Source organism: Vidua chalybeata, chromosome 1 (genome assembly GCF_026979565.1).
Source record: "Vidua chalybeata isolate OUT-0048 chromosome 1, bVidCha1 merged haplotype, whole genome shotgun sequence".
NCBI classification, from domain to species: domain Eukaryota; kingdom Metazoa; phylum Chordata; class Aves; order Passeriformes; family Viduidae; genus Vidua; species Vidua chalybeata.
The window spans coordinates 43,814,192-43,833,568 of NC_071530.1; the positions used below are offsets into that span (position 1 = coordinate 43,814,192).

Genomic DNA, 19,377 nt, shown 5'->3' on the forward strand with positions numbered 1-19,377 from the left:
CCGTAGATGCCAAGACATTAAATAGCCAAAGGCAACAGTAGTTTTACCCAGCCTTTTCTGACTAAGTCCTTCCCCTGGCCACGGTCACTTAGATGTGAGGTTCTTTATGCCCATCTATTTTTATGACAGTGAACCCCAAGAGTTCCTTTCTTCCCTTTCCCTTTCATCAGCATGCCCCAGTCTGACATGTGAATAAGGGAAGATGGTGAAAGGTGAGCTAGCTGGCAGTGTCCTCCATTTGCCACAAGAATGACAGTAGTCTTTAAGTGATCATCTTGCCTAGAGTTCTTCATGGAAACACTGTCACAGCTGGGAGGAGGGCTGTGGGAACATAGGAATTGGAACTGTTATGTTAGAGAGATGAGGGATGGGGACTTCAGTAGTTAATGATGAAGTAGGGAAGCTGAGGAAGAGGGAACAATTGCTGTAAGGGTTTCCCCTGTATATGGACACTGCTTTCTCTGTGTATTTTCCTTGACTGGTATTTATCTTTGTTCTAATGGGGAGGTATGGATCCAAACACCGAGACAAGAAAAACCACAGCCAGCCGCAGGCCCAGTGGGGATTGTAGATGGTGTGCATCTGAATTCAGAGGGGAGAGGTTTGTTTGGTTTTGGTTTTTTTCTGGATGCTCTGAGGTTCTCTGCTTCCGAGTTCATGTCACATAGGATGCAAGAAAAGCATGGTAGTAGCTCTAGTTCAGCTCCCATCTGACTATTCCTTATGCACATATGACAGGCCTGCACTCCACCACCACGACTGGTTTTGATCAGTTGTGATGTCCTGAGGGTAGACCCTACTCTTTGGAGACCTCAGGAAAGCAAAGGGTGTACACTTCTCTGAGTAATAGTGGAAGTAGATGTGAATTGCTCATTCTTACATCTGCGAAGAGGAATCTACTTCAAAAAGTGCTGAAAGAGCTAAGTATAAAATGGACATAAATATAAAAAATTCTGCACTCAGAATGTTATAAAGAAAGATGGTAATGGTGGTTTGCATGTTCCAAGCAGTGGGAAATAAATCACAGCAAATGGTGTGGCACATGTTGAACAAGAACAGAGAATTCCTGCTCGGAGGAATTTTAGTGCTGCAAATTAACAATCTTTTTATTAGCATGCCCTGAAGCTTTTTTGGATATAAATTTTGCAAAATAACACCCGGATTGTGGAAGCAGGCCATAAAATTAAGAAACAAACACAAAGAAAACACAGAGTTGTGCTTGGGCCCTGTGTAGTCAAGAAGAGGACACCTGCTTCCTTTTATGAGGCACACTGGAACACCCACTGTGAGTAACCTGTGGGATGCAGTGGCTGAAGACCATGGTGGTGGAATTTACACTGGGGGAGTAACTCCTGGGGTAGTCTCATCTCCCTTGAGTTGTAAGTGAGCAGCCTCTGCTGTTGATGTCTTATGAGAAATTCATTGAACATCCTGAGGCAATATTGTACTGAAAGGATCAAGGCTGTGTTTACTTGATAGGGGAGTCAAAAAAGATTGGAGATGGAAGTACTTCTGAGTCTGTCTGCTTTTCCTCTTTCATTTTCTGGAGAAATATTATTGTTGAAAACTGTCTGTGATGTACCATTTTCTTCTTTCCAGAATGATCCATAGCAGAGAGAAGGCAGTCAGAAATAGCATAATACGGTTTATGTGCTTCATGGATGGGAGTGGCATGTCTTTTGCCATGTCTTCTCTTTTCATCACCATTTTCAGCTTCTTTGTTTTAGTCTTTTGGTTTCCATTTGACAGACAACAAAAAAGAGTTCTCCACTGACTGTTAGCTTTGCCTCAACGTGCATCTTCTGTTCTTTCTCCTCTATTTCTTCTTTAATTTAAGGCCTGGTTGGCATTTTTTTCCCATCAGACATAATGAATGGCTGGCAGCTGTCTGCTCTTTTGGACTCTTTTGTCTTCAATCCATCATTATGTCTTCATTGTCCTCTTTAATTTAATTGAGATGTTGAGGGGATCACTTACTGTGAAAGACAATATTGCTAGCTGTCCACAGGGATTTCACACATCTATTCATCATCTTGGTAAGATAAACTATATCTGAAATATTGTGTACTAAAAAATGCAAAATACTTTAGTCCATTTCGGACACCAAGTGCTTAACCAGTATTTTTAAACACAGGTGTCCGTGGCTAGGCATATGACACCTTTTCTGGATACAATTTTTGTCTAATTTAACTATAGAAGATGAATATTTCAAAGTTGACATTGATTTGACTACAAACTTGCACTAACTTTATTTCTTTGTTTCCAAGTATGTCAATAGGTGCATCAATATGAACTGCAATAGAGAACTGAAACGAAAGTCATAAATACACCTTTATTTCCTGGTTTTCAGAGGGAGTTCAGAGGAATTGGGAATATCCCCTTTCACTTCAAGACCAAAATCTAGGAAATTAACTTTACAATACTTAAAAAAAAAAAAAAAATTCAGGGATCAGGTATAGTTGTATCAGATAATTCCCTCAAATATTCAGAATGGCTTCTCAAACATTAAAGCTCAGTATGCTTTAAAATTAATATTTTGGAGAAGTCTACTCCCAAAAAATCTCAAGGAGATGTTGAAGAAATGAGTGAGGAGTATAAAATACAAAACTCAGAGACTCACATTAGATTTTGGATTATTGAAGTTTAGCACACATTTTCCAACTAAATTATTTCCTCAAGACCACTTCTGTTTCTGCTCATTCTTCATAATTTTTTTTCTTGTAAGTGACAGTTTGTGTATTTAAAACAGGTGGCAATACTCTGGTTTTAAATTAAACTGTCCAAAGTCAGGAACTGGCTGTGTGTCTGCATTTTCCATCTGCCTATGCACAACTTTGCTAATCTAATAGTGCCTAAAATTGCATTCTCAAATACCTAAGAGAACATGGGTTGATGACCTAGAGCACTCTCAGCTACCAGCCACTCTGTAACCTTCCTTACTTGTGATAAATAAATGTACCTACAGGGCCCTGAGAAGAGTATTGTGATGGCTGGACGTGGCTTGATACTCAGAAAGGAGATTTCCTCTGCAGCTATTGAAATGTCTGAGATTTTGCTTTGTCTTCTTAGTGGTACAGAAGAATTTCCATGATTGGAAGGTATTATTGTAGAAACTGTGGCAGCTTCAGAAGTTCTTATATATGATAGCTATATATTTGTAGTATAATAATAATAACAATAGTAATTCAGCCCTTCATTGCCATTTCTCAGAAAACTCAAGGTAGTAAATGATTGCATGTCAAAGATGGCAGATGAAATTCCGTGGTGATAATTGCAAAGAAACATCCACAGGCAAAAATTAGTCCAAGCACCTGAGGAAAGGCTTCAGAGGAGTTGTTGTTAATTAGCAGGCAGATCTATAAAACAGTGGAGGCAGAGCTCAGGAGCACTGATGAAGAAAAAGAGAATCATAGGCACAACTGGGAAGAGACTAGAGAAGAAACAGGAAATATCACTGTGCTGTGTGAAACTCCAGTGCACACTCAAATTTTGATGGCTGCATATAATTTTGTTCCCTTCTCCTCAGATCTGAACTGGAATGGATAAGTACAGCTTAAGGCATGACAATTATCAGACATTAGGTATAGCTTCTTTATGAAAAAAGAAAAAAGACAGGAATTCCTCAGCTTGAAAAAGAGATTCTAAATGATCTAATGAAAGACTAAAATTGTATGATGTGGAGGAGATAAGTAAGGAATAATTATTCTCAAGTTCAAAAAAATGGCATCTTAGGTAATTTATTCCACTCAGGCTTGCTGGACATACAGTAATCTATGCCAGGGTGTAAAGATTACTTTGCACTGAGATTGTTCCACAAATCCCTGCTGTCCTGCTGGCAGCTCATGTTTAAGTCAGGGTAATGGGCTTGCTGGAATTTTCACCTGGGTGGGTGCAGCAGTGGTTCCTCTGTTCTCATGTCAGGTCTTGATTCAGGGACTTGATGGGCTGGTTCATCTGCCTCAACTTTGTGTAGCTTTGATGATCATTGCAAGCAGTCTCTGCCTTTGGAAAACCATCACTGGTGTTCCTGGGATTCCAAAGCTGTACAAATAAATCTTATTAGATGTCTCCTACCTCACAATAAAACAAATCCTTGTTTCGCGCATATTTCCTGTACACAAGAAATAAGGTTTTAAAAACTGTGGGAAAAAATGTTTTAAAAATCTTTTAAAAATGTTCAAATTTAAATTAGTTAAACTAGATGATCATTGTGGGTCCCTTCTGACTGAAATATCTTCTATTAAGCCCTAGTCACACTAAGGACTTTGAAGAAATTGAGACCTTGTAAATTCATGGCAACATTTCATTTACATATGTTCATAGAGTTCTCCATGTATAATTTTATGGTCATCTGGTCAAAAGGATAAATCTTCTAACTGAGACCAACAGAAGAACATAGTAAAGTTTTCTAGTGATAACCTTTGTTTCTTTGCCTATATGTACACTAGTTCATATTTCTTAGCACAGGGTAAATTCCTGATCTAAATAAATACACACACAAAAGCATGCAATTTATTTCAACCATAATACTAGAATTTATGAGCAAATACCTTTATTTATTATGGGTAGCATTAATGTGGAGGTGGAAGAGAAATACAGAAAAATTTGTGGTTCACAGCCAAGAACTGCATCACATCAACATTGCCAAGCATAGTTAAAATTATACAGTCAATAATGTGGATTTAGGGTTGCGATTTCAAATTCTCCCTTTTTTCCATTGTTTTTTATGACTTCACATGGGTCAGTGCTTGTGAATCCTGTTTCGATACAAACTTAATTTATTTGTACTTTGTAAGAGTACTTGGGTATATGGTTTCTATATTGTCAGTGGCTTATCTGGTTCTTGTCTTTTCCTGCATACATTTTTGTTAATATCTTAGTGCCTGCTAAACACAGACCTATTGTATATGCATCTTTGAGGAGTGCTGTAATAGATTATACGATGTCTGTTTGTACATGAAGACTGAGGCTTTTTACTACATCTGTTTCATCATTTGGTAAGCCATAGGGAAAAAGGGGTAAAGAGAAGTCCCTCAGCAAGTTTCCATGATAAAACTATAACATGAATCTAATGCTGATTCTGATTAAAAATTATAGGCTAATTCACAGGTGATTGCTTCCATTTAAGAGAAAACACCTTGCAAATACTGACATTTCTGCAAGTTACAGAGATGTTTTTCAGGTCCAGTGTTAAATGGAAAGCGTGGAGGAATCCAAACACACAGCATTTGTGTGCATACATTTCTGTGTGGAATAATTCACGAAACCCAAGCATCTTTTGTTATGGGCAAGAAAAGTCATGATCCTTTTGAGTTTTCCACATAAAAGTCAAACATAGCTCTGTTTTCACAAACTCTGCAACATTTATGGAGTTCAAAGGTGTTATTCATTGGTTTGACTTGTTTATCTTATGTCTTCAAGACTGTATTTTAAATGAGCTCTGAAAGATTTATATGCATGTTAAAATGACTCAGAAATGTCCCTAGGAGTTCAGAAGATGAAAATGTGTTGAACTGAAAGCTAGAGAATACTACATGCTTTTTAATATTGACCAAGGGACTTTCAAAGAGGTGATCTCAGTGTCCTGCTTTTCACAGTTGGTTCTGAATGTTTAGCAAAGTCTTTTTTCTGGAAAAAAGAGCTTGAATGTTGTGTTGTCTTTGGGTACTTGGTGAGACATTACTCACAGCAGTGCTTTGGGACCACATTTGCTTTTCACTTCTGATTTATGCATTTATTTTCCTCACAATGTGAATAATTAATATCAGCATGATTGGGATTTATTTTTTCATAGTATCTTTTAAACCAAGATGAAAAAATATCCATGTGAAGTACTTGAAAATACCATCTGAGGACTCATAAAATATTATTAGTTGCTCCCCAGATGGGCAAAGGCAGGGAGGTAGGGTGGTCACATATTTTTGCCACATCACATTTTCAGACAGCAGGCACAAGAATTATGAGATCCCCTTCTGCACCAAGACAGTTCTGTTTAGAAGAAATAGAAAATGTCTAGAGACATAGAGAAAGTTCTCCAGCCCAGGTTGCTGGTGGGGTATATCAGGAAGGAATACGACCTACAACAGCTGACTAAAATGAAGCTGAAAATGCCAGGACAAAGCTGCCCTCTGTGCAGAGATTTCAGCAGAGTTTGGGATCTCCTCTGCTTTGGCACCACTGAAATTTTCGTTGGGAAAGGAGAAGGTGGGCTTTCTCTATGTTCTACTTCTTGAGAGATGTGAAAAAGGGAGGCTCAGGAGAAAACTACAGCCCCATGTTCCCAGCACAGCTGCCTGGTGGTATCTGCATCTTGTGTTTGGCTTCTCTACTAAGAACCCTTCCTCCAAACTAAAAAGACTCTTATAAAACTAACTTTATCAAGCCATAAGCATGGCATGAAAGTAATTTTCAGTGTGTTTATTTCACATACTCTTGAGAAATTTTTCCCTGTTTGGCCATAATTCTATCCTTCCCTGCCAAGCTGTTGGAGAGCATGGCTAAAGCAAGCAAAGGGCAGTTAGGCAATTTCCCAATGCTTATCAATACAATTTTCCTGTGAAACTTCATCTGACTCTGTAATGAACAGGTATAACAAGGCAGCCTATATTTTTCATACATAATTTTCTCCTTCTCTTGACATTTTTTTTAACAGAATCATGAATAAACTGGCAGACCAGCAGGACCACATGATACCATGAAGAGAAGCTTACAGGTCCTCTATTGCCAACTGTTTAGTAAGTAAATATTGATTTTTATTCTGTAAGAAAGGAACTATTCAAGTCCTTATGTAAGATAGTAATATTTATGCAGGGTACAATTCAGGCAAGTACTCAATCATGTGTCTTGCTTCAGGTACCTGGAGGAACCATATGGAAGTTAAATTACCCTGTTGTCTGAGATATTTAGCGATGTATTAAAAATGAGTTGAAGGGCCAGCTGATTCTGCAGAGTTTTGTACAATTATAGAATTGATTTGCTGTGTCTTGCACCTGAGGCAACTATCACCCTCAGAAAAATGAGATGTAGATACAGAGAATAGTGGCTGGAAGAAATAATGAAACATTTTTTGGAAGAGGGATCCATCCCACTTGGCATTTCTGGTGGTCGCCACTCAATAAAAGATGTGTGAGTGAGGACAAGTCTAGTCTCACACAGACCTAAATTCTGTGTCACTTCCTGAGATGACAAATTTCTTTCTTTTTCTAAGTTTTGGCTATCAGAAGAGTCCATCCAATATGAAAGTCCAGCAAAAACATCAAGTGGAATTTATACTGTGTGGGCAAAGGGTGGCTCCCCTGTTCATGGAAGTAAGGAGAGGTTTTAGGTGTAAAACAGTATCAACACTGTTGGGGCCTTTTTGTAAACTGACAATTTTCAGTGCAAGCATCATAAGCAACAACTTTTCTTCAAAATTGTAGAGATTAAATAAAGTAGGACTAGACACAATGTAAGTATAACCACTTGCTGTCATGTTTTACAAGGGAAATTGTTAATTTCCAGTAAAAAAATGAAAAAAAAACCCAGTTTTTTGATGTTGTCACTTCAATTTAGCAGAATGTCTCACTCCAATACACATATTTTCATAGACAATTTTGTATGGATTTTTCCTATTCTGGCCAAAACAAGAGAAAAAACAGAAAATCATGCTTAGTGTGCTTGGAATGAGCAATGGAAGGACTTCTATTTTATTGGTTGTGTGAAAATTAAATCTAAGGAATATTTTGTGGACTGTTACAGAAATCTGGTTACTATCATATCTTTGCTTTACTCATGTTTATCAGGGTATAGAGTGAGAGATTTCATTTTGCTTTGCTATACTGGTTGATGTTCTTATTCCTATGTACAACTTCTCCTATGACACTGGGAAAACAGAGGTGTGTCTTCATGACATTAGAAGGGAGGTTCCAGAGGTGCACCCAAGGTTATTTTGCTTGAGCATAAAGCTAGGCCAGATGTGCCTACATGACCTACCCAGCAGCACGATTTTGGCTCCCAGAGATTTGGTGCCTGGCTGCAGTGCAATGTAGGAAGAGCTCCTCAATGAGAATTTTAACCAGGAACCTACTGAGAGCAGTGGGGGCTGTGGTATTTTTACCACAGCGAAGGACCCAAAATACATTGCTGCATTTTGCCATGTTGAAATGTGATTTAATTCTAAAACTAACTTGGTTTCTGGACCAACATTAGGTTCATTGTAAAGAAAATATGAAGCAGAACTGTATAAATACATTTCTACCAACATGTAGTGAAAAGAAGGAAGGTATACTGTTCATCCAACCAGTCACAGTGTTGAGTCTTTCTGTAACTATTTTTATGTTTTTTTTAATACCACACTTCCCTGCTTGGCAGCTTTCCTCTTTGTTATACCCGCTGCTTTAAACTGTATTTTTCAGGGTCATATGTTGACAAGATAGGTGGCAAATAAAGGAACACTGAATATAAAGAGGGGAAAACTGAGAAAACTATGTATATACACACACATATATACAGTATGACTATGCAGCAATATTGTCAACTCTGTGATGTAATTTGGAAAGATGGATCCTGAACTTACTACTTCTAATGACAGGTAAAAAAACTGCTTTATTTCTCTGAGTGCAGGAAAAACTTGTAACAAATGTAGTTTTCATTAACAAATGCAGCAGCAGCTATAGCTATATAAGAGGTATTTTGAGCATCTGGAATGTGTTTTTTCACTGGTTGGTTTATAAAAAGCCTATGGCAAGTTACTAATTTCTATTATATCAGCTTGCTTTTAGATTCATTGAGGTGTGTTACCTAAGCTCACTTTTTCCCCAGTTACATCACAGTGCTAAAAACAAAATCCAAGAGAATGCATTCTGTCCAAGGAAGAGGAAGTTACTTTAATGTGTTTCCTGTGACTGTTCTTTATGGTATAAGAAGGGCCTGCAGCATCGTCTTATTTGTTTCATTTGGAAAAGAGAGGAAAACTGCTGCTACTATACAGCTGAAGAAAAAGCAAACTCTCAGAGAAAGTATCAAAAGAGGATATTCTGCTTTGGGCTGATTCACCAATGTCTTCCACCTGCCTGCCTTCCTCATCTGCAACTGCAACAAGTGGGTCTGTGGTGCTGCACTGATAACGTGGCAGTGTTTTCATCTTGTCTGCTGTGGCATGAGTGAGTGATTGAGATTCAAGGCTATAGAGAGAAGGGCCCTATGTATGCATTCTTGCAAATAGGAACATAGGGAATGCATAAACATAGAAAATCTAGGATAGCTAGAACAAACTGTTGGTAGGTTTTGTAGAAACAGTGATCATCTGGAGAGACAAGACTCTGTGTGTGCTTGTGGATGTACCTGTGGCAAAAAAAAAAAAAAAAAAAAATGTAGGAAGAAGCAGTTTCACCTCCAAACCGGTGTGTTGTTATGAGGCTTGCCAGATTTTGCTTGAGTCCCAGCTGTGCTACTGGGCCAGTAGTGGCTACACTGATCTGTGAATTCTTTTCCACTTCTGTTCATTTGTGCTGTGTTCAGCTGTGTTTGTGCAGAGTCTGAAACAGTAGGACTCTTTACTCTAGAGAGCTTCTTGGCTTTGGGGCTGGAAAAAAAGACATGTAGATATTGGTTTGATTGTCAAACAGTGGGATTTGTTAGCTGTATTTTTAAAATCAGACCCATATATAAATAAGATTTTGATTGTAGCTTATGTCTGGGGTTTTTGGTGAATTTCACATGAGTTATGTAAGCATTCTATTGCCATCCATACTCTTTTGCTTTCCAAAAAGAGCACATTCCATCCATTCATGCTGATCAAGAGTAGCATGTGAAAATGGCACTAGCAACAGCTGCTCTTTTGAACAGAGTTGTAGCTGGCTTGAATCTGATCCCAGCTGTCAAGGGGTAGAGTTTGTGAAAATAGTAGCACTACACTTGGCCCAGGACAGGGGCTCCGGGCGATGCTACTTTACCTCTAGTCATTCATAATTTATGAATGAGTAATTAAACATGTGATGTAAAACTGTAAAGAAGTAGGGCTTTCATACTGTATCTTCAAAGATTCAATTTAATCTGAAATTTCTTAAGACATTAAAAGAAAAAAAAAACCAAAAAGATTGAAACAAAAAATTTGGAAGGGGTTTCTTAGTACGAGCTCTTTGAAGTCACTAGCTAGATTGAGTTGATGAGGACCAATTAAAGCAAAACATGTGCCCACAATTTGCTGCCATTTGTTCAAGGCACATCTTTATGGATGAAGTTTGTTGCCTCTGTAATGATGAAGATGCAAATGTCTTTCCCATGAGGCTGAGCGATCTCTGTTTTTTATAAAGAGCTAATGTGATGATTTAGGCCCTACAGCATGAGCCACAATATGTCTGCATTTTCTGTAGTAAAACATGCACATTATAATTTGTCATGCGTGCACTGTGCACTCAGGGCTTCTAGGGCTTCTATAAGCTAGAGAAAAATGCGGGGACAGGTGACTGGTGAAGCTCTTGGTGCACAACCTCTATATGGGACTTTCTTCCTCAGGCTTTATTTTCCTGAAAAAATGCAAGGACTTTTATTTCTTGTTTACTTACAGCACTAGGGTCTGTGTGAGGACCTGTCACCACAGCATCTGAAATAAACGGCCATCTGAGTGCTTCTTCATGTCATTATCACTTAGTGTGTTCCCAAGTATCACTCTTTCATCTCAGAAGCCTGGCACAATGCCCAGTAATATCAAGAGAAAGAGTTTCCTGTTTGCAAGTATGTACCACTCTGTAGTAAAATGAGCAAAAATGGCTGTGAGTGGCCTGCCTTGTAACACAGGCTGTCAAAAGTCTCGTATCCCTTGCTGTGGATGCAGCTCACCTTCCCCAGTGTTAACTGGCAGCCTGGCTGCCTCTCAGTCAAGTCTTTGCAGTGAAACTCACCCTATAGAAAGGGTTAGCACATGCCTGCACTCCTTTCCAGTCTGAAGCAAGTCCAGGGGCTGATCCCTCTTCTCGTAAATATTTGATAAGCAACGTGAGTTTGTAAAATGCCTGTATTAGAGAAGACCCAGTCCTAAGTACCCTCTGAAAAGTGTTGAGCAGCCTCCTAATGCCTCTTGCCTCTGGTAGGAACCCACACCTACCAGATTTTCTTTCTATTGCCAAGTGCTGTCTGTGAATAATTACGTGTTATTAATAAGATGGTATGCACTGATGGCTCGTTTATACAATTACACATGGCTCGTTTAGTGCAAGTGAAGAGGCATGGTAACAGTACAAGAAAGACTGCTGCCAGATGCAGGGGAATAACCTGTCCTCTGCCCAGAACAGTAGATGAGACATGAAGAAAAGGATTTATAGAGGAGGTAGCTTGACATTAGGTGTCAAGTAAAAATGCTTTATCAGGTTAAGGTATTGAAACCCTAGAATGGGCTAGTCAGGTGTATTTAAGTCTGCCACTGAAGCACCAAATGGAAAAAAAAAAAAAAAATCCATCTCTCAGGGGAGACAGAGGTCATCTAGATGATTTCAAAAGCTCCCATCAAACCCTGTGTTCCTGTGACCACTAGGTACTGTGTCCTTAGTGCAAATGAGCCTGCTTGCTTCCACAGAGAGCTCTCAGCTTGCACTAGCCATGTATAATTAATGCATTCACTAGAGATGCACAGCTGACATGGGCTTAAAAGTACTGGGGATCACTTGATACACATCAGCAGAGAGTGTCTTCCTATCATTCACAAGGACCCACAGAGAGGAAAGAAAACAGCATTTTTGTTGTGCTCTCTTAGATTGGCAGGTATTAGCTTAAGCAAAGACAGCAGCAGGGAGTGGTTATCCAGCAACACATTCCATCTGGTTTGCTTAAAAATTAGAAAGGTAAACAGCCTCTGGCTATGCAGTGTATCGCGTACAAAGCTTTTTGGGATACTCACTGGGCTGAGGCATTTGTATTTGAGAGTCACGTGGCTTGGTAACAGCCTGCCCATCGGGCAGCTCACAGCAAGCAGTCCCTCAACACTTTCTTTTCCCAGAATTCAATTAAAGGTTGTTGCTTCAGTTTCTCAGCAAAAACTGCCTTCTTGAAAAAAGCTGCAACCTTCCATTTTGCAATCCTGTCCTGGAAAACAGGCCTCATAAAAGGGGACTTTAAAAGCAAACCAATGCACCTTATAAAGAAACTAAATAGAATATGCATTTTCTTATCAGATGTAAGCTCCAATGCCCTTGATGTGCCCTTTATTGAGATTTCAGCTGCGCACACACACACAGTAGAGGGAAGGTTCCTGCTTGCTGCCGGAATAAGCAAAGCTCTGTGAATTGCATGGCTCTTGCCATTCCAAAACTGAGATTGTTCCCATGAATAGCTTGTATTTGTAGTACCAATATTGAGAACGGGACGTGCCTTGGCTTGTCTGGCCCCTGCTGCTGGACCAAGTAGCGGCAACTGTGGTGTTTCACCCCAGAGACACCTTTGGCTTGCTGGATGTTGCAGCTGGGCACATGGAGACAAGTTCATGCAAGCCGGAGCTCCGATGGTGGCAGGATGGAGCTTCCTCTCGTAGAGGGTCCGCTTCCTCAGGATTTCTTCTGCCAGAGAAGCTTTTAAGGCTATGGTGAAGGAAAGGAGTTGGTTCTGATGGAGGGTTTTAATCCAGAGCTTTTATTCTGGCCTGCAAGCCTCTGAATATAGCAACAGCTCCAAGAGAACTCCTGGACCGCGTGGTTCCCCTCTCTTATATCTGGGGGAAGGAAGCGGGGAAGGTATAGGGAGCCCACCAACCAGGTATGGGAGAGGAGGTCTCAAGGGACAAAGGACACCTGGATGGCCCAATGGCCCCCCCGGGGGAGGAGGGCATCTTTTGAAACTGCCCAATCACTCGACACACTTCTGGAATGGCAGGAGTGACAGGCAGTGCTCGGCAGGGATCAGGGTGGGGAAAGGAGGAGTGATTGACACACCTGGGAGGACAACTCAGGGGAGGAACCAGGGTTCGGGAGTAAACCATGAAGGCACACAGCAACAAGCTTGCAGTATTTATTTAAAATTTGCTGGTTCCATGAACTGTGCCCTTAAAAGTGTTACAGTGTGGTAGAATTTCACAGATAATGTGAACTTTTTAATGAGTTTGAGGTACATCTGTGGGGTGGGGATCTTCTGCCTTGTTTTGAATACAAATTCAGGACATAGCAACACAAGCAACTAACATGTTGTGTAAAGTTCTCCACTTTTCTTGCAGATTTGCTGAAACACGGAAAGATGTGGAATAGGCCTGGGGCTGTAGAATTTCAAGTCACAGTTTAGATCCTTGACACTGAATTTGGGATAAAAAGCCAACAGGCAGTTACATTATTATGTTTGCTCTTTCTATTTGCAAACAAGCGATTCATACCTTTGCACATATCATTTGATAGTCTGAGTATGTCCTTGTTATTAAGAACCTTCAATTTTTTGCTTATACTGGTGCTATTTGCACAAGAACCCTGTAGATTTTTCAAAATTAATGAGCACGTATTCTTAACAGTGTTTATATTCATCAAGCATTCACACACCAGTTGTGTGACATTCAGGTAACAATGTCCATGATTAGTATGCTAGAAAACCAAGAGATATTAAGTAAATACGTATAAATATGTATGCTTAGCCAAATTTGAAAATGCTGCAAGGATTTGGTTTTAAAATTCCTTATCACCTTGTTATAACAATAATCTGATATAAACCCACAATATTACTTCCATCTTACATTTTGAATTGTTTGTGTTTTGGACCTGAAGTGATCCCCATTGTATGGCACCATATCTGTCTAATCTGTTTTAGATTCAGTGCTGTTTGCCTCAAGCCCTGAGAGAGATGTTTTAGAGGGAGGGTGAATAGGCAGGAGTACAAATGTGACTTTCCTCTATTTTCCCTTTCAAAAGTCTATTCATCCATCTCTAACAGAAATGAAACTTCAGGAACAAAGACTTAGCAGCCTGTGCAAATTCCTGTGTGTGTTTTGAGACCCACTGTCAAGTGGAGGAAGAAATGTTGCTGGCCTAGCAACTATGAAATATCAGTCCTATTGAATTCAATGGTAAAATTCCCATTGACATTAGTAGGATTGGGATTTTATTCGCAGCCTTCATGTTCCCAGCTTGCTTTGATATGTTGCAATATAAAACAAAAATATCCTGTCAAATGTTTATTTCTTTCCCCAAAGCCTTCTTTTCTTCCTGACTGTGCCTAAGAAACATTGTTATGGTTTTTGATGATATTGCAATCAAGGCCTAATTCAGCAAAGACAGCAGAATATGCAAATTGAGTTGTTAGCCCCAGTCAGACTGCTCCTACAGCAGCCACTAGCCTTGGGCTTGAATCGCCATTGAACTATGTTCCAGTAATTTGAAATAAGAAAATTTATATGTCAACTTGCACACTGGTGTCTCATGTCCATGAATTATCCAATGCCTGTGACAACGTTCCTGTGGGAAAGACAGAAAAATTGCTGTTGGATTCTCTGTTACATTGTTTTCTGATATTCCCCATGTGGAAACTGCCCTCCACAAGGATATGTACTACTTGTATCAGTACCAAAGCAATATTTAGACCTCCATGTTTAGGTGCTGAAACTTTTATATGTTAAAAGTGTCTGACTGCTTGCAACGCCTTTGAACTTTTCTCCCTCCAGCCACCCCTTGGCATGCTACATTCTGTTATTTTTGAGCAAGAAAGACATACCTGTGGATGTTGTGGCATCTTTCATTGCTCAGTTGTGTGTCCATTGTAGCTCACTGCAGGCCATGTAAATAATTTACTTGTAAAACCAGGCTTGTTGCACAGTGGAAACAGTTTGGAAGAAATACACATACATCAAAATGTCATCTAATTCAGCAGCATGTGATGGGTATTATCCCTGTCCCTTCTCTAAATAGAAAATATATGGATGCCCTCTGTGGATCTACAAAAATTCTCCAAAGAACTTGAGCATGTACCAAAACTTAAGCACATTCGACTCAGTGGAAAACTTCAAAACTCAACCTGTGAAAAAACTTGGTGTGAACCATCATCCAAGTTAGCCTTTGGAACAAAGCCTTTGCTTCTAGAAGCAGTGCATCCATCTGGTCTTTATTCGAAGACAGGCATCTACAAAACTTCCTTGACAAATCAAGGCCCTGTACATCATTGGTATGAATGTACTGTTTGGTAGTACATTATTGGTTTAAACTATGCGTATCCTCTAATGTCTGTAACCTTAAGGGCAGGATGTACTCCCAAAGTCTAGGAAAAGCCAGCCACAGTCTCCTTTCACATGATGTTATTCCCCATATTATTTTTGGAAAAGAGGGAGATGTTTGTTATATGTCCTACACAAGAGGTTTGAAAAGTGATCTTAGCAGGAAAAATACTCTACCCCTGCTCTGGTAACTTATAGCCATCCCTCTTCTGGATTCACAAAAGGTTCTGGAAGTGAGGAGAAAAAGTTTATAGCAGGTCACAGCCTTTCATCTAGAAAAGGCAAGGGAACCATCACCCTGAGGCCATATTTCCTTGGGGTTGAGGTGCTGGGCCTCCACTGGCTGGTGTGTATCTCATAATGTGCATCATGAGTGCCCAGGAGGAACCACCACTTCAGGTTTTGGAGGAATAGTGCAGTGTAGCCTGGCCAGCTTTCCCATTACTGAACTATTCCTATTGCTCATGACCAGGCTCCTGGTCATATCCAGGGCCAAGGACAGGATTTCTGGGCCCAGGTTTCCCCTATCAGCAAATGCTTAATAACTGATTTTGGCACTCAATGAATTTTCCTAAGTACCTAAGCAGATTAACCTGCTTTCTTCCTGCTGGCTGGAAGAGGAATATTCTGCAGGTGGCTTGAACAAGTGCATGAGGCACGTCTCGCTAATACAGAGTGCCAAGATATTTTGGAAAATCTGATCCCTTTCCCTCGAATTTAAGGGAGCAGACTTCGTTTCAAAATTATGTAATACTATATTTTGCCTCAGAATTGATGAGTAATATTCAGTACTTGCTAAGACCAAGTTATAAGGGGGAAAAACAAAAAAGAAGGCACGCTGAAGGAAGTAAAACAGTGTGGATGAGTAGAGACATGGATGGATATTCCTAATAATAAAGTAAATATATTCATAATAAAGTAAATATATCCATTTCTTATTTCAGGTTTAATTGCAAACTTTAGGTGTATTTCACATACCCATTTGAAACACTTGTGCTGATTGGGTTTATTGTGCGCCTATTCTGTATTCACTGGACTGTTTTCCCTAACTTTCTATTGCAGCAACATGTAAATATCTTTCTAGCCACTGCCATCATCAGTAGAAATGTGTATGCTGTGGCAGAATAAAGCTTGCTCTGCATGGAAACCTAAAATATTACTTAGAGCGAAATTTTCAGACCACACAACAAACTCTATCTCATGAGGTTAACCCATAGACCTTCCTTATTGCTAAAAAAGGAACCAGCAATTCTCTCTCATCCCTGAGGAATACTGGTCTTAAATAAGTTGATGACCAATGTCAGCAGTTGTTATGAGTCATTGCAGGAGACCCTGAAAGAGTTTGAAATTTTTGTGCACTCATAGATGACTTCACATCACATTTTATTGTGACTTTCAGAGTGAACCAGTGAGTATTATGGACAGTACTTTGATGTAAAACTGTGAAAAGCAGCATGATTTCTGGCCACATTATAAATGCATTTTGTAAAAGCCATGGCTTTGTTGCATGCTGGAATTCCCATGCAGACAGCCTGTGAGGGATGCTCAGTTTTCTAATATGAAGTTTCTCATTCTTTATGCATTTGGAAAAGGCACTGCTTCCTTAAGTTAGTATTGCATGGGAAAGATGATGACTTTGCACTTTCTTCTAAAGCATTAGATTTCACTGGCTTCTGTAGAGGCTGCAAATTCATTAGGCTATTGCACCTTCTCATTGCTGAGGGCATTAGCAATTAACATACAAGCACCACAATGAAGATATCAGAGAGGAAAGTAAAGATAACAAACAAGGAGAGAACCTGATAAATGAATAACAACATGCTTCCAGGGCAAAACACTTGTTTTTTGTGTAGACAGATTTAATTTTGCCTTAAAGCACAGGGAGAGAAAAAAAAGGTGGCTTAAAATTCTATGAACTTTCAGCTTTGTCTTGGAGGTAGAATGGATCAATTATCTCCCATTTTTTGTTGTTCACTTCAACAGTGCTGGGGTTCGACACTACTTTTTCCTTAGAGAGCCTGGCCATTTCACCTAGTTCAAAGCTGTTTTGTTGTGCCATTTCAGGAAGGAAGAGCTGTTTTTCTGATCAAGGTTCTGTACATGCCTGAAAGCTTCACGTTAAATCCCTGCCCTGGGACCTACTTCTTAATGCTGAGGTTGTGAAGCATGAAGTTAATCACATTACAGTCTGTACTGCACAGAGGTGCCCTGAAAGTTATTAAGGATGACGCTTGTGCTGGAGAAAGGGCAATAGGTGCTTAGGGAAGGAGGATCCTCCAAGGCTGATTCCCAGGAGCAAATAAGGAGGATGTGCAGGAATGGAGTAGTGTTTGCAGCTTATTAGGAATGGACAGTAGCAGCTCTTTTTTTTCCTTCTTTTTTCTTTTTTTTTTTTTCCTTTTTTTTTCATGCAGAGCAATCCCTTATGGGAGAGATCATTTACAAGATAGGAGTTATAGAACCCTGGGCCTCAGCTATGCACACTGCAATGCATCTGTTCTTGCCCTTGGGACATTTATGACTGGGACCATTAGTTTCAAAGTCACTGCTGAGCATGTATGTGATTGACAGGGAATCAGATATAAATCCTCTAGCCTCTGAGGTAGAAGTGAATGAACTGGAGACAGGATAAGACACAGAATGCTTAGTGTGCATTGTCAAAGAAAGGGCTCCTACAGGAGAAAGGAAGGTCCTCTTTCCTTGTAGTTTACAGAGCTGCAGAAAACCTGGAGTGAGTGGGGTGCATTATGCATAAACTTGACTAGCTTTTTCATTCAGGAAAATTTGTTTCAGAAATGAAAGGCAGTTCTGAGGAAAAGTCTTGGTCTGAATTGTTGTTGGGAAGAATTCTTAATGCTCCTACCTATAAGCTTCTCTCAGTTCCAGGGCACCTGTCTTCACCAGTATTTTCCAACATGAAAACAATCCCTCTTTCTTGCAGAAGATGATGACACCATTTAATTACTTCTGTCAGCCCTTCTCAGCTCTGAAGAAACCACTGCCCACCTGTGGATGTTCCCTGCTCCTGGCACTTCAGTTCTACCAGAGCAACATGCCTTTTCCACAGTGGTTTTCACTGCTGCATCAAACTTTTCAGATTCATTCCCCTGGTTCCTAGGCTCTGTGGCAACCCAGAGCTGCACAGCACAGCGCAGCACAGCAGCCTGTGCTTCTGTAGACCGTGGGCTGGCTGTGCTCCAGAGCAGCCCCATCACAGAAAGAACAGCTTGAGGGTTACAGTCAATTAGCATAAATTGCTAAGGGCCCAAAATATGTTGCAGAGCCAGTGTGGATTGTTAAGCCTCGAAACACGTTCCCTTCTTTTTTCTCGCTTCTTTTTTCTCTGCTGACTCTGTGGAGGAGAAGCTTAGAGCCCATTTTTGTCATTCTCAGAGGAAGGATGTAGCTGATGCAGCTGGAAGACTAGGACCAAAAGCACCTCCTAATATTCAGGAGACTTTGGGCTGTTGTTTTTGTCACTGAATTTCTCAGTATCTCCTGTTCCTGCATGTCTTTTCTATTCAACTTTAAGCATTTGAGGCTAGAGGTTGACAGTATTTGGATGTGTTATACAGTGCTGAGCATACTTTTGGCTCTTATTTAGTAATTATAACAATTAATAAGAATTACCATATGGCTAAAAATATTGTAACTCTCAAAAGAATTCTTGGGCCATTTATTTTTTGTGCATATGAATGTGTGCCTCATTTAAGCCAATTATTTTTGTATTTACAGGCATTGGTTATGCCATCCTTCTGCTTTTATTTTTAGTAATATTCAGATTATTACAATAAGTGTGAAGAGCAAATGAAAAAAAGAAATACATTTCCTAGTGCATGTCTTCTAAAATTAAATTTTCTGGTTGAATAATCCTACATTTAATCCTCAAAGGGATGTGTCCCCCAAGGGGAACATTCTCTGCACCCTTAGGTGCCTGCTTTCAAAATGTGAGAGGACGGGAGATGAATCCAAATGAATTAATGAATCCAAATCCTTGTCTGGAAATCAGGTGGTGTTTGATTACGGCTTTACCATCGTTAACCACAAACGTGAAATTTATGGACTAGAGACATGTTACTCTCAAAATTCAATTCCCAGGTTGTGTTCTACTTTTCATACAGTGCAGCAAAATATGATAGAGTCCCTCTTACTTCCCATTTGTCATTTATGGGAGACTGGGAAATCTCAGTCTTCAGTGTTTCAAGATGAAATTTTTAGGTCTAGAA

The 19,377-nt window shown here is 39.8% G+C and overlaps 1 protein-coding gene across 4 annotated transcripts in view; it reads left to right on the forward strand.

The window, feature by feature from the left end:
• TMEM108 (transmembrane protein 108) overlaps positions 1-19,377 on the forward strand; it is a 246,634-nt gene that overhangs the window by 153,858 nt on the left and 73,399 nt on the right. For all 4 annotated transcript variants that reach the window (XM_053965425.1, XM_053965420.1, XM_053965411.1 and 1 more), the window contains one exon: positions 6,653-6,734. In XM_053965425.1, coding sequence (XP_053821400.1) covers positions 6,695-6,734 — 40 coding nt within the window. In that variant the 5' untranslated portion in view covers positions 6,653-6,694. The remainder of the gene's footprint in view (positions 1-6,652; positions 6,735-19,377) is intronic.